At 52.2% G+C, this 15,588-nt stretch overlaps 3 protein-coding genes across 3 annotated transcripts; 2 read left to right on the top strand and 1 right to left on the bottom strand.

Moving 5' to 3' along the window:
• Positions 1-762: 762 nt before the first annotated feature.
• LOC310922433 (avidin-like) lies at positions 763-2,362 on the top strand. Its single transcript, XM_083883004.1, has 4 exons — positions 763-1,054; positions 1,138-1,351; positions 1,770-1,890; positions 2,219-2,362. Exons 1-4 carry the CDS (start codon positions 983-985, stop codon positions 2,247-2,249), a joined length of 438 nt encoding a protein of 145 aa, XP_083739130.1. The 5' UTR covers positions 763-982; the 3' UTR covers positions 2,250-2,362.
• Positions 2,363-8,424: 6,062 nt separating this feature from the next.
• On the top strand, positions 8,425-9,415 carry LOC310922523 (avidin-related protein 4/5-like; the record flags this gene model as incomplete). Its single annotated transcript, XM_083883153.1, has 3 exons — positions 8,425-8,593; positions 8,977-9,097; positions 9,382-9,415. The coding sequence occupies 3 exons, from the start codon at positions 8,425-8,427 to the stop codon at positions 9,413-9,415; spliced, it is 324 nt and encodes a 107-aa protein (XP_083739279.1).
• A 250-nt stretch (positions 9,416-9,665) lies between these two features.
• On the bottom strand, positions 9,666-11,706 carry LOC310922522 (non-lysosomal glucosylceramidase-like; the record flags this gene model as incomplete). The annotated part of the gene is made up of 5 exons (XM_083883152.1): positions 9,666-9,796; positions 10,042-10,146; positions 10,507-10,691; positions 10,794-10,865; positions 11,693-11,706. 5 exons carry the CDS (start codon positions 11,704-11,706, stop codon positions 9,666-9,668), a joined length of 507 nt encoding a protein of 168 aa, XP_083739278.1.
• Between the last annotated feature and the right edge of the window lie 3,882 nt (positions 11,707-15,588).

The following is a 15,588-nucleotide window of genomic DNA, read 5'->3' as shown; positions in this document are numbered from 1 at the left end:
CATTGGAGTTCCCAGAGAAGAGGCAGTGCCAGGCTTGTAGCCCTTCCTCCTGCCTCACCTGCTTCTCCCAATAAAGTATTGTTGCAAACACATCCTGTCTCCTCTCTTTCATGCATCAGGGTCCCTGTTCCCCTCCCGCACCATGGCGCTCCACTGCTTCTCTTAACCACCATCCCTGAAGGCCTCCCAGGTGTGACCCCTGCTGTGACCCTCCATGGCTTGGACCACTCTTTGTCAGCTCACCCACCACATGGAGCTCCTTGGGACCCCACCTGGTGCAGGCCAGCAGGACCCCGCGCAGCCTGGAGCAATGGCCTGTGGCCCATCTCCTGCTGGGAGTCTGCAAACAGCTCCATGTGTCTGCTCTGCAAGGGGCAAGCACAGAGCTGGGAAGACATGGGGCTCCCCCAGGGCAGGCAGAGCCAGCTGTGCACCCCCAGCATGACAAGAAGGCACCCCCAGTGCTGGGCACAGAGACACTGAAGCAGCAACATTCCAGGGCTGCAAGTTGTGGGAACAGCAGAGTGGCTGGCGGGGGATGCTGGCTCCATGGCACACATCCCCACAGCAGCAGCTGTCTCAAATCACCCATCTCTTCCCAAGGTGAAGCCCTGAGCAGGCAGATCCTCAAGACCTGGGCACAGAACTGATGTGGCAAGTGAGTGACAGAATGGATAACAGCTGCAGAGAGGGGTTTTCCCTTTTCACCATTTCCCAGCAGTCACTAATCAGCAGGAGCCAGACCTTCCCTGCAAGGTGCCAGGCCAGCACGATGGACACTTTCAGCACACAGTTCTGGGAATGTTTGCTGCAATTACCCCCTCCTATGGCTGAGAACCATGGATTTGGAAACACCCAGATTACACAATGCCCTGGCCAGTGCTGCCACCCACAGTAATAAAAAGGAGAGGGAGCAGGAGCATCAGCAGAGACCTGCAAGGAGCACATCCCCAGGTACATCAGCTGTCTGCCTGCTGCAGAGATGGTGCAAGCAACTCTCTTCCTCCCCATGCTCTTCCTGGCCCTGGGGGCTCACAGCCTCCATGCGAAAAAGGTACTGTCAGGGTGGGATACACAGGGTGGGGTGGGCAGGGGGCTGTGGCTGCAGGCACCAGTGCTGAATTCCCTGCTTTCCAGTGCTCCCTGACTGGGACCTGGGTCAATGACCTGGGCTCCAACATGACCATCGAGTCGGTGGATGCAGAGGGTGTCTTTGCTGGCTCCTACCACACGGCTGTGACAGCCAGCTCCAACGAGATCAAGAAGTCACCACTGCAGGGGTCCCAGCAGAAGGGCCGTAACCAGAAGAGCCAGCCCACCTTTGGCTTCACAGTCAACTGGAGCTTTTCAGGTACTTCTTTCACAGCCTCCTTAAGGTGCCCTGGATCGCCCCCTCCTTCCTTGTTTTGCTTTCAAAGTTTTTCTGCACTCCCTGCAGTGTCATTGCTGATTCCTTGCCTTCCCCTGCACTATCCTCACTGCTCTCCCTCTCCCCTCCCTGAGGCTCCTCCATCCTTGTCCCTGGATCTCCTTGGTTGCTGTCAGCTCCCAGTCCCAGGGTTCAGGAGACGCAGCAGGGGCTGAAGCCTGTGCTGTCTGCCCATGTCCATGTGACACCCCCAGCCCTCTGAGCCCTCCTGCCTGCTTTCCCCATCCCTACTGTCTCCAGAGGCTGGGGACAGCAGGGGTCTACTGTCCCCTGTGCTGGGGCAGCCACTGACCTGCCATGTTGGCCACGCTCCCTTCCACCTCCTGTCCTGTCCCCACAGACTCCATCACTGTTTTCACGGGCCAGTGCTTTGTGGATGATGATGGAAAGGAGGTTTTGAAGACCATGTGGCTGCTGAGGTCACATGTGGATGAACGCGGAGATGACTGGAAAGCCACCAGGTGAGCTCTCTGTCCCTGGCCTGCACAGGTCCCCTGTGCACCCCCAAGGGTCTGGAGATGTCACCAGGTCAGTGGTTTAGGTTGCTTAGAGAGCCACTCTCACACATGCTGGCAAAAGCAGGTTTAATATCTGTTTTAAAAGCACAGTTTAACAAAGCTTGCTGGCAAGGTTCACTTGATTGCTTGGTGCATGGGTAAAACATAGGAAAAATACCAACCCCTGGGCTCCTGCCAAGGTGCAAATGTGCTGGGGGAATGCAGAGGTGGGTGTGTGTTTGGACACTGTCACATCCCCCCCCTCCCTTACATTTCCTCCTCCTCCCCGCAGGGTCGGCACCAACGTCTTCACCCGTCTGTAGTCACAGGAGAGAGGGTGGCAGTGGGGGGCTCCCAGGCCGGCAGCAGTGCCAGGGGTGTGGCCCCTGCTCCTGCAGCACCACCTGCTTCTCCCAATAAAGCTTTGCTAGAAATACTCACAGTCTCCTGTCGTGTTGTTGCAAAATGTGGGATAAGTAAAATATTTCTTGAAAAGGTTTGTTCTTTGGTTGATCTTTTTATGCTTTCAAGCCTGACTGACAAGAAAGGAGATTTAGTCTCTGAAACAGCAGCAAACGAGCTCTAAGCTATGTCCAGGTGTTAGAAAGAGAGATTTCTTGGTAGGATTGCCTTGCTAAGACTTAAGTCTTGATGGGCTTTAATGATCTCAGACCTGGGTGGAGGTTACAAAACTTGGGATGAACAATATGTCACTGGTAATGAACACGAAAGAGTGCAGAATTTACAGAACATTTGGCAAACCCCCCAAGATAAGGAAAAAAACTAATAAAAACAACTGGATTAGCAAAATACTCAGTGCTGAATCAGCTGTGACTGGGTAGAAGGTAAATTCTGACAGGGGCAGATCATGACTTGTGACCCACTGAGTCAAGAAACCCACCAAGCCAAGAGAAAAGAAAGGCTGACCCTGCGGATTAATTAGCATCGGATGCAAGAGAATTCTTAACCAATAGGAGAGAGAATAGTATTTAATAAGAGAACTAAATAACTTGCAGCCAATGAGCATTAGTGTCTTTGTTTGCTAAAATGTGTAAATTGCAAAATGTTTTGATAGTTGGTGTGCTTGATCTTTGGAATGACACTGAGGACCCGGGTTTGTGGAACTAAAATAAATAATCAATGTCTCTCTTGGGGCGTGTAATTACTGCCTTGTTACGCACCAGGTAACAAATCCAATTTTTCTGGACAATTCTGTCGTGGCTCAGCACACACATTCCCAATGCCCCCCCAAGGTGTCCCACGGTGCCTTCTGTCACCATACCCTGATGTATGAGGCCTGATGTATGTCCCCTGCTGTGACCCTCCCTGGCACAGAGTCCTCCTTGGGACCCCCAGGTGGCCCAGGGGAACAGGAGCCCGATCAGCCTGGAGCAGTGGCTGGTTGCCCATCTCCCACCGGGTGTCCTTTGGCAGGAGCCCCGGTTTCGGCGGCCGCTGCCCGGCCACGGCCCCCTCTGCTCCAAAAGGGGCTGGGCGGGGGCCGGCAGCAGCGCAGGGAGAGCCCGGGCACACACACGGCCACCACCGCCACGGGGACGGCGGGCTGCTGCTGCTGCTCGCCCTGGCCCTGCTCATGCCCCGTGGTGCTGCATCCAGGGAGGTCAGGGCAGCCCTGGGGCAGAGCCCGGCCGTGCCCAGCCGTGCTGTGCTGTCCCGGCTGCAGGGTGGGGGCCATGCCTGCGCTGCGCTGGGAATGGCCAAGAGGCTGCCTGCTCCTGCTGTGCTTTCTGGTGCTGCCCTGCCGTGCTGTGCCGCTCCATGCTGTGCCATACTGTCCTGTGCCGTGCTGTGCCACCCCTGGGGCACAGTGTGCAGGGCTGACAGGGTTGCATGTTCTTAGTGTGCTGTGCTGTGTTGTGCCGTGACATCCCAGCACACAGTGTTTGTCTGCTCCTCTTGTGTTCTGCTGTGTCACCACGGTGCGGTGTCCATGACCGAGGAGGCTGCCAGCTCTGGCTGTGCTGTCCCTGGGGCTTCTGTGGGTCACCTACCCCTGCAATGCGGGGATACCCAGTAGCTCCAGCTCTGCCCTGCCCAGGGAGGGAAGGTTGCTGTCCCAGCTGGTGCCCATGTGCTGCTCTCAGTTGCCACACAGAGGGGTCATGCTATGGGACACACATCCCACTGCTTAGGGAGGCTTGTGGGGGGAGAGGGAACTGTGGCTCAGCACTCACTGCCCAAGCCGCCCACACGACACCCTGTCCTCCATGTGACCTGCAGGGCCTGTGGACAAATGAGCTGGGCTCCAATACGAGCAGCTTGGCCACAGCACAGCTGGGACCTTCTCAGGCTCCTACCACACTGCAGTGGCAGCCACCAACAAGAAGACCCTGGTGCCACCCTTGCAAGGGGTCCAGCAGCATCCCAATGCCAAGAGACACCCCACATTTGGCTTCACTGTGCAGTGGCAGTTCTCAGGTACAGCAGTGACAGTGATCCCCTGCCCATGCTGGGAGTGGGGACCGCCCCGCCTGGTGCCCCAAATCCCCTGCGGCACCCAGAGGAACCCTGGCTGTGGGCACAGATGGGCCACACGCACACATTCCTGCCATGGGAGTGGTGGTGGGAGAGCTGTCTGTCTGTGGTGGGCTTCAGGATTGTCTGGAAGAGGTGATGGGGGTGTCCATCTGTCTGTCCAAGGCAGTGATGATGCCCAAATCTCTGTAGGGTTCATGTGGAAGCTGTCCATCTGGCCAGTCTGGCAGGGAAGTCCATCTCTCTGTCCATGGGGCATGAAGCAGGTGGTGTCTGTCTGTCTGTCTGTCTGTCTGTCTGTCTGTCTGTCTGTCTGCCAGAATCAGGTGGCCCAGGCTTCCCTATCTTGAGGTGCAGGCTCTCACGCCTCTCTGCCTCTCTTGAACCTTTCCAGTCTCCACCACTGCCTTTGTGGCCCAGTGCTTTGTGGATCATTGTGGGAAGGAGACCCTGGAGACCATGTGGCTCCTGTGGGAAGATGTCCGGTTACACAAGGACACCTGGAAAGCCACAAGGCGAGCTTTGCCCCTGCCATCTCATCCCACAGCACTCCCTTCCATCCTGCTTACACATCTTTCCTGCAGGGTTCGCATTTCCATCTTCACCCGCATCAAATGATGGCAACAGGGACCAGTGCTGCCTGCACCCTGCTGTCCTTCTGCATCCCCAAGTCTCCCCACTGTCCCAGTCCCAAGCTGAGCTCCTGGCAATGAAACACACCCTCACCTTGCCCTGCTTCTGCCCAGTGCCTCCCAGCAACCTGCTGGTGGGCCTCTCCATTCCACTTGCTGTCCTCACACATGGAGCCAAATAAACCTTTCCCCACACGGCAGGGAGCTGTGTCTCTTGTGTCTCTGGTATACAAGCAGCCACTCTGCAGCCACGGGGAGAGCAAGGTGCTGGCAGGGGAACAACAGGGAGGTGTTTTGGAGGGGCTGAGAAAGATGAGGTTGGAGGACCGTAGCTGGGTAATTCTGCTTCCTGATCATGGCTTCAGGCCTCAGCAGGTGCCTTCTTGCCTGTGCACCCATTTGGGACATTCACAGGGGCCCTGTGCTGGATGGCTGCAGGCAGCACCCACAGTGTGGGGCAGCAGGATACCCCACAGCTGAGAGTAGGGGTGAAAGTTGCATGCAGGCAAGGCAGCACTCTCACCTGGCTTCATCTGGTGTCTCTGCACCTCTCTCCACCCCATCTTCCCATACAACTCCATTTCCAGCTACTGCTCTGGTTGGGAGTCCTGGTGCTGCATGCACATATTGGGGAGAGCTGGATGCCAGCCCTTACAGAGGGGAGTCTGGGATGTTGGGGTGGTCCAAAATCCAGGCTGGATGCTGGGGGCATCAGGAGAGAGACCTGAGACTCCATGGGGAGCTACTGGGCAGACCAGGTGGCTAAAGACAGACACTGAAGGTGTACCTATTGTATGTATGCAGGTATACATGTACTTCCCACTGACTGACTGGCTGTCGCCTGGTCAGCCGGGGGGTGGAACAGGATATGAATCCTTTCTGGTGTTCATATTCACAGGATGTTATCCGAACATTGAACTTTATTTTATCAGCACCTTAGGAAACGAAACAAATCAAACAAGGGCCCAATGCCCTTTGCACCACTCTAACACTAGGACTCACTAATCCATAATTTCAGCAGATCATGAAGTTTTCACCTCATTAGTTACATAATCCATGTTGCCCAGCTCCTAACTCCTGTTCCTGAGTGTTGGAGTCCAGGGCATCCCTCTGGGTGCCCTGGGAAGTCACAGACCTCGGTAGAGAGGCCTGGGACCCAAAAAAGAGGGTCTGGGGTCTGTGCAGGGGGGTTTGCCTGGCACAGAGCCCAGGAAGACACAGTCTTTGATTTTAGTCCATGAGAAAAACATCTAACAGAGAGAAGAATAGCAAGTCACAAAGGTGTTATTGAGAGTAGTATGTTATCACTGTGCAGAAGATTTTGTAGTTTTGGATTTATAGAATGTAGATGCAAAGGGACAAGAAGGTGATTTTAGGGTGGTGCCCTGGGTTCTTCTTTTTCTCCCTTGGCATCCATCTTCTGCAGTGACGTGGGCACAAAGTAGTTTCAGTGGATTGGATCAGAGTAGAAATGACCCTGTTAGTATAGGTGACAGACATTGGCATGGAATTGTAAACAATGGGTACGTAGTTATCTGTATAAGAGGTAGCAACCTCCCATCACAGGGGGAGTTGCCTTGTGTCCAGGCTGCTGTGAACATCTTAGCCTGACACTGAGAATTGTAAGATAAGAACTAATAAACAACGCGAGAACCAAGAAAACCAAGACCTTGAGACTCCTCATCATTCTCGCACCGAACACCGAGCACTGAGGTCAGCACAGAACACAGAGACACAGAGTCAGACAGGAGACCCTAAATCCTTCAGAGGTCAAGAGGGAAAATCACTCCCTTCGTGCCCACATGAACCACCAGCCTTGGAATCTCTGGTCGAGGAAACAACCAGATTAAAACCCGAGACTGAGCACCACAAGGAGAAGCTGTGTGGGCAGGGACAGGTGTAAAGGGTGTTAAGGGCAATGCTGCCTGGAGTCTGCAGGGCTGCTGGGACAAGAGACAGCTGGATGGGGCAGGAACTTTGGGTCAAAAAGCACACAGTGCCCCTGAGAAAGTGTCAGGGCCTGTCTGCCATCCTCTTCCTCTGACAGAGTGCAGATCCTCCCCAGCCTTCCTCAGCCTTTACTCTTTTTCCTCATTCCCTCCTGGGCTCTGGGGCTGCACCCAGAGTGCATAGACCTGAGACTCTCCAGGGTATGCTTGTACTAACTGAGCACAACTGGTTGATGTGCCTGGTGGTCCAGCTTTTGGTCAAAAGTCACCCTGAATCCTCATCCTCACCCTTGCACCCTCGTTGCCTCATCCTCTGCACAGAGCCCTCAGTGCATCCCCACTGGTCCTTGGCACTGCCCTGGTCGTGCTGGGCTCATTCTCCTGCTTCCCCTCCCAAAACGCCCACTGTGGCTGCCACCAGCACCATGAGCACCCAAAGGCTTCTCTGAGGGGTCTGTCAGGCTAAAGCCTTGGGACCTCAGTGGAAGTGGAGGGTGAGGCTGGGAGCCCTGCACTGTGAGGCACGAGGCCACTGAGAACCACGTTGGTCCAGGACATAAGATTTAATTTCTGTCATTTCATTACCCCCTCAACTGCAAATTCCCTGGCTTCTGGTTTCTCCTAAGGAGGCAGACAGTAGAACAGAGAATGATGCAAACATTGTGCTTGCTTAATAAGGAAACTGAAAGTAAAACTGTAGAGTTTACAAGAACTCATCACTGGGGGCACCACCCCCTCTGCACCACAATCTGTGTTCATCAGCTGTCCTAACTATCCCACATCCTGTCCCTGACCTTAACGTGATCCTGCCCTTTTATTTACCTTTCATTTGCCTTTTTCCTCTTGCCTGGTACGTGCAACCTGGGCTGCTCACCTCCAGCCTGCAATGCCCTGCTTAGAGATTTTCCTATTGCTGTTGAGGCTATTGTTGTTCCCTTCATCTTCCAATTCCCTGGAGCCACCGCAGATCACCTGCTGTCCCTGCACACGTACCTTGCCCAGCCCTCATGACTCTCTGTCCTTCTGTCCATCCCCCACAGTGACCAGAGGGTGCTTTGGGACACAGGAGCTCCTGCAGGGCAGGATGACAACTCCGAGCCCGCCCTCAACCAATAGACATGGGGCTAAAGAGCCCCAGGCTGGGTAATGTCAGTGGGCAGCCCCACGCATCCCCTTGTGCATCCCTATTTTGCCCATCTCCATTTCTGTGTCCATCCCTGTTCCAGTCCCCATGGCTACCCCCATCCCTGCCTCAGTTCCCTCATTCCTGCACCCATCCCTGCCCTGTACCCATCCCTCCTACCCGTGCTTCCATCCGTGTCCCTGTTCCCATCCTCGTCCATGTGCACATCCCCCATCCCTCATCCTTGCCCCCTGTGCCCACACCACCCCCATGCTGGATCAATGACCTGGGCTCCAACATGACCATTGGCATCGTGAATCCAAATGGCAACTTCACCAGTATCTACTGCACAGCTGTGTCAGCCAGCCCAGTAACGATCAAGAAGTCACCAGTGCTGGAGTATCAGCACCTCCCAGATCAGCTGAATCAGCCCACCTTTGGCTTCACAGTCCATTGGACCTTTTCAGGTACTTAGTCTTCCCTTAGCATCCTTGTTTTGTCCCTAGTCCATCTTTCTGTCCCTCCCTGCAGTGTCATTGCTGATTCCTTGCCTTCCCCTGCACTATCCTCACTGCTCTCCCTCTCCCCTCCCTGAGGCTCCTCCATCCTTGTCCCTGGATCTCCTTGGTTGCTGTCAGCTCCCAGTCCCAGGGTTCAGGAGATGCAGCAGAGACTGAAGCCTGTGCTGTCTGCCCATCTCCATGTGACACCCCCAGCCTTCTGAGCCCTCCTGCCTGCTTTCCCCATCCCTACTGTCTCCAGAGGCTGGGGACAGCAGGGGTCTACTGTCCCCTGTGCTGGGGCAGCCACTGACCTGCCACCTCAGTCACCTTCTGTCCTGTCCCCACAGACTCCATCACTGTTTTCACGGGACAGTGCTTTGTGGATAATGATGGAAAGGAGGTTTTGAAGACCATGTGGCTGCTGAGGTCACATGTGGATGAACGCAGAGATGACTGGAATGCCACCAGGTGAGCTCTCTGTCCCTGGCCTGCACAGGTTCCCTGTACACCCCGAGGGGTAGGGGCTATCACAAATGAGTGGTTTATGTCCCTAAGGAGTGTGTGTATGCCTGTGGTGCTCAGCACTTAGCAGGTTGCTGTCAATGTGCAAGTGAGGGAGAACAGGGTGCTTGTGCACAGCTTCCCTGGGTCTCCTGACAAGGTGCAAATGTTTTGGAAGGATGCAGGGCTGGGCAGGCATTGGGCCACTCCTGTGTCCCACCCTTACATCTCCTCTGTCTGTGTCACCACAGGGTTGGCTACAACAAATTCAAGCGCCTGGAGTGAGGGTGGTAGCATTGGAGTTCCCAGAGAAGAGGCAGTGCCAGGCTTGTAGCCCTTCCTCCTGCCTCACCTGCTTCTCCCAATAAATCAAATGTGTTTGCTGCAAACACATCCTGTCTCCTCTCTTTCATGCATCAGGGTCCCTGTTCCCCTCCCACACCATGGCGCTCCACTGCCTCTCTTAACCACCATCCCTGAAGGCCTCCCAGGTGTGACCCCTGCTGTGACCCTCCATGGCTTGGACCACTCTTTGTCAGCTCACCCACCACATGGAGCTCCTTGGGACTCCACCTGGTGCAGGCCAGCAGGACCCCGCGCAGCCTGGAGCAATGGCCTGTGGCCCATCTCCTGCTGGGAGTCTGCAAACAGCTCCATGTGTCTGCTCTGCAAGGGGCAAGCACAGAGCTGGGAAGACATGGGGCTCCCCCAGGGCAGGCAGAGCCAGCTGTGCACCCCCAGCATGGCAAGAAGGCACTCCAGGTGCTGGGCACAGCAGAGTGGCTGGAGGGGGATGCTGGCTCCATGGCACACATCCCCACAGCAGCAGCTGTCTCAAACCACCCATCTCTTCCCAAGGTGAAGCCCCAAGCAGGCACCAAGGCACTGGTGGACACTCTGGGGACACTCACCAATGTCATACTGCAGGCTGATCTGCAGCTTGGGCCACAGCATGACGAGAGCAAAGGAGGCGTAGAAATGGACATCGTAGGTGTTGTACATGCGGTACTCCTGGCCTGGCAGGACAGGGCAGATGGTGAGGGGAAGGAGACTGCCATGGGGAAAAGGGGAAAAGGGGGAAAAGCCCTCCCTCCACAGGGCCCAGGACTACAGGATCTTTCCCAGCACAGGCAGGGGCTCCTTTTCAAAGGGGGTTTCATTCTCCACATAGAGAACCAGAGATCTGGGGAACACTTCCTGCCAAATCCTTCTGGGCTGCAAGGGGTTTTCCTGGGAACAGCACTGCTCCCTCCACCCTGGAGTGTGAAAAACATCCCCATGGCAGGGCAAAGACCCACAGCTACAGTAATGGGAGGGGTTGAGCTGGGAGAATCCCTCAGAGCCTCGTGAGAATCCCTCACAGCCTTGTGAGTTACCTTCCAAATAAGCAAACCTTCCGTATTCCCGCAGGACAGGGAGGAGGTGGGAGAGTCCTGCCCCTGCCGGCCCCTGCAGGTCCTCGGCACAGCAATCAGGGGGCACCTCCATCCAGATGGTGCCCCCATCTGTCATGAAGTAAAGCTCATTGAAGAGGGCTGACTTGTACCAGGAAGGCAGCTGGCTGTGGGAAAGAGGGAAGCCCACCCTGAGAGGCTGAGGTGGTGATGCTCCTGCGGCAGCCAACCCCAGGAGGCCCCTGGGAAGGTGCTCTCATCTGCCTTACCTGTTCTCCAGGATGGGATTCTGCCATGCTTCAATCTTCCTCTCCCATGACTCATAGTTTGGTAGGGCACAACTAATTGTCAAGAACAGTCTGGAAGTGATATGAAGAGCTTTTGAAGAACCACAGCAAGGACAAGCAATGGAAACTTCGGGTACAGCCTAAATTGGGAACAAGCCCAGTTCTTGGGCAGAGAGGGCAGAGTTCTTTCCTCCAGCCTCCTTGGCTGGTAAAAAGCTTTCCAGGATGCTGTTAATTAATTTTTTAAATTAACCCATTCTTCTACCACAAACTGTTCATTTTCTACAAACAATGTAAAGAGGCAAAACTCAGAACTCTAGGTCAGTACCACTTATAAAACAGCCTTTCATTCAGTCTTTAAGAGAGAAATCTCAGGGTTCAGGAGACGCAGTTGTTTGGTAACTTTCCATAAGAGAAACAGTCTGCTTGTGGCTTCCAACTCACAGCAAAGCAGCCTGCCCAGGAGATTCTGCAGTTGTGGAACTTTCCATATCACATAGCCTTTCCCATGACTACATACAGGCCATAGACTCACAGAATTGGGGTGGTACATTTTAAAATGAGCTGTTTCAAAGGCAAAGGATCTTTTTCAACTCAAGGAACAGAGATGTCTTCTCACTTCTTCACTGGTAGAGGGCTTCTTCTCATCTCTCTCTGTTCAACTTCTCATGAGGTCACAAAAATCACAGCTGCTAATTCTATGTTGACTCAGTTCATCAGAGATATCTTTGCTCAAATCCACAAATCATCTCCCCAATTTATACTGTCCACGATTTAAAATATTATTCTAGTCTGTTACCAAAATCCATAGGAGATTTTCAGCCTAGAACCAAGGCAACTTGTCATGTCTATCACTTAAAAGTCACTCTTCCTTTACTGACTTTGAGATCTCCATGTTGTCCCTTTACATGTCTCCAATATGGCCTTTTCTCTCATCTCTGAGAAGGGTTAGAGTTTAAGAAAGTCTCAATCTGTGTCAGGAAAGAGTTAAAGCTTGCCCAGGCCTGCGGTGGTCATGTGTTCTCCGCTGAGGCAGCTGCAAAGGTTTCAAAGCCATGGTGGTGAGGGGCTGAAGGCTGGTGGATACCTTCTCCTCCACCCCTGGATCTGACAGTGTGAGCTGCTCGCAGCTGCTCTGTAACACCCAGTGTAGGGTGGGGGGAGATGCCATCCTCCCCCAAACCAGGGGTGCCGGCAGCTAGAGGGGCCGGCCTGATCCTCACCATGTCTCCAGACACGCGTCCGGCCCTGCCGAACTGCAGCACTGCCGCTGGCAGCCGGCGCAGGGAAAACTCAGCTGGGCCTGCCTCCTTTGTGAGCCCTCAGAGGCCTGGCTGCGCCCGGCCGCCCCGGGGCAGCGGGGCCTAAGCCAGGCTCTCCACGGCTGCCCGCAATGTTATCCAGTCGCCGGGTATTACCAAAAGCCACATTCCGTTTTCTGAGCGGTCAGAACTGCATGTCAATACACAACCTGCCCCCTAATAGATCCCTGTCCCAGCACGTGCTCCTTGCACTCCGTGGATGTGCTGACAGTCCTGTTCCCTCTCCTGCAGGGCATGGCGGAGGAGGGTTTCCATACGGCAGAGGGCTGCTACCGGACAGTTTGGGAACAGCTGGGCATGGCTTTCCAGACACCGGGCTGGTGGGGCTGCAGATGGCAGGCAGAGACCCTCCCCTCCCACTCTGTGCGAGTGAAATGAATGGACCAGGAGATCAGCTCCTTTTAAAGGCCTTTATTGACGGTCAGCTCTGGGTGGGGGCCTGAGGGGTCACACATACTGCCGCTGCTCCCAATGGACAACACAGAGGAGGAGGTGTGCAGCTCTGCCACATGGCAGAAGATGCTGGCTTGTTGAAAGTCCAAGGTAGTCATGCAGAGCGGGTGTTATTCAAGTCACAGTGATGAGGAAAGGAGTCCCAGCAAGTAGCCTGATGTTTTTCCCTGCTCACTGATGTAGTTTGCAGTCCTATCTGGGCAATGGCTCGCTGGCTTTAGGGGTTTTTCAATGTCAATTCCACTTCCTCTGGGTGCTAAGGTCCATGGGAGTTCTCTGGTTCGCATGTCAGGTGGTTTCGTTGCCATTAGGGGTGTTATGGGAAGGATACAGTTACAAAAAGGGTACAGGTACAGAGTGGGGAATGAGGGATAGGGGTAAAGGGATACAAACGAACAATTCCTTAATCTATTCAACAATATTCAACAAGTAAACTTGGAACAGTAACTTCTAACAATCACAACTTTAACCAAGAGCTCATATTTTAGGGTTTTATTTTTCACAATATCCTCCCTCTTTTATTTTGGTCAGGATTAATCCCGCATCAATTAATAATTTTTGTTTCTTGGGAATAGAATCTCCTTGATTTTTGCTATTAATCATAAGTTTTTTTAGCGTTCTTATACTCTTCTTTTTGACTTTCTAGCACCATGATCTTGGTTTGTGTAGCTGTGGTTGAAATTAGGGTACTTGCTTGGATTGTGGATGATATTGTCCGGATTAGGCAAGGGAGTAAGAAAATAAAAATAACAAGCTTCTTAATGCAGCTACCATCATAAAGGCTGCCTTCTTCCACCATTTCCCTTTAAATGACCAGAAATCATCCCACCAGCTGGTACCATTAAAGGAGTCCACTCTTGAGTACCTATGTGGGCAATTTTATGGATTTCATTGGAGATGTTTCTAATGACTTCACTCTTGTCATCCATCTCCAGGCAGCATTCTGAGGAGTTGAATTTACCGCATATTCCTCCCTCACTGGCCAATAAATAATCTACTGCTGATCGAATTTGGTAGATGACTGTTCTAGTTTGTGCCAATTGGTTATTTATATGATTATTTATATGATCGAGGGCTAGAGCTGTTCTGTTAGAAACTCTCTCTAATATTGCCTGGAGCCAAAGGATTCTATTTAACATGTAAATAGGAGTACGGTACCCTCATGACCCTCCTAGGCCCATGTTGCTGGCCCATAGGTTTTAATTATCTCTTTTAGGGTCCAGATCTTCCCTTTCCACTTTTGCGTACTCTCCATATTAATTACATTTCTCCTTTTTTCTTTTTGTTTTCTTCAGGTCATCATATATAGGAACTTCTAAACTTGACTCTGACTCCTTTGGGAGGAGGAAGAAGGCAGGCTTAATGATTCCTATTGTACAACTCCCTGTCCAATCCCTCAGGAGGGTGGTATATGCCATGCTGCCACCAATCCCAAATAAATGCTCAGGGGCCTCCCCAAACAAGTTTCCAACCTCTGAGGGATTTTCCCAATACTTAGATATTTGTCTTTATCCCCAGAAGGGGTTTATTCCCTGGTCTGCATACTCACTGCAAAGTTGGTATCCTTTGTGGTAGATACATCCCCTTTCTTTCTTACCAATGGCCTAATATCAATTAGTCTCTCGAGGGATCCATCTGGTACCTAGTTCTTTTGTCACTAAATACCTTTTACAAGCCATCCTCCCTACCCGAGGAGTGTACCTTTTCCCTGTTCTTAGTATACATTCCTTGCCAATTGTTTTTGATTTCAGGTCCCATCATCCTTTTGCCCTTTTTCCTAAAATTTGACACTTTTGTTCTGTTTGTTTCCATTTTAAAATTTCCAATGGTCCCCAGCTAATTCCCTCCCATGGCCACATTTTCGTATTCCCACAAACCCAGCAATTGGTGATACTTAACTCTTTACTAATTCTTTTAACTAAGTCACTGAAAAGATTATTTTCTATGGGTACTTCTGAATAGTTTTTCTTAGTTGCCCCTGTTAATTGGTAAATTTCTTTTACCAGGTCCTTTAGTCTCTCTTTGTTGGCCTCATGCTCAAAACAGAACCACACTTCTCCCATAGGGCATTCCCCAAGTAAGTGTTGCCCAAATGAGGCTGTATTTTTCACAAGCCAATAAACTTTCCCGTCTTCCTGACAGGTCGTTAACTGGGAGTGGTTAAAACAGCTGGGGTTGAGATTAGTGTGGACCCTTATTAATGACCCAAGGTTTTCTCCATCATAGAGAGGATGGTAGCACTTAGTATATGCATATTCCTCACTTTCTGTAGTGTTCTTTGCAAATAGGACTAGTATCAGTCTTCCCAAGAGTCCAGTATGAACCATCCTCAGCATAGTGGTCTCACCCGGTCTTGCCTCTCGGGACTGGTGAATCTCTCTAGACAGGTGACAGAGTCCTTACTTTCCTCCCTCTTCCTATCAATTTAGTGGCTTCTTGAACAAATGCTCCGTGGGAGATCTGGTTCTTAAGGAAAATCAAACTTACACGAGCTCTGCCAACAATAAAGAGAACCTTAACACACTCTAACATTCAAGCTTCTATAAATGATAATTACAACACTTAAAACAACCACTGTAGCCTTTAAACTCAGTATGTCAGTCTTTGGTAGATTTTATACTCAGTTTGCATCAATTTGCTCAACCAATTCTTGGCTTTTTCCTTTTAAAGGTCACTTTAAGATTGCTTGAGTTGCGTATTGCAAACCACTCTGGCGAGTCTACTGATGCCACTGCAAGTTCCAGTTCATCGTTCAGGGGCGGTACAGGTCCTTTTACCCAGGTAATATGAGTCTAGCCTCTTTCCTGTGTCCTTACTGCAGTGTGTGCAGTGAGGAGTACCTGGAAGGGACCGTCAAATTTAGGAGTTAATGGAGTGCTATTCCAAGATTTAATCAATACCCAGTCTCCAGGGTTAATCTGGTGTGCATTGATGTCTAACAGAGATGTCTGGGGAAGACATACTTTTTTTCTCAGTCTTTCTAGGGTCTTCCCAATAGTTTC

This window comes from Zosterops lateralis (assembly GCF_965231275.1).
Source record: "Zosterops lateralis genome assembly, chromosome: Z".
In the NCBI taxonomy this organism is placed as follows: Eukaryota; Metazoa; Chordata; class Aves; order Passeriformes; family Zosteropidae; genus Zosterops; species Zosterops lateralis.
This window is presented reverse-complemented; position numbering and strand designations above follow the sequence as displayed.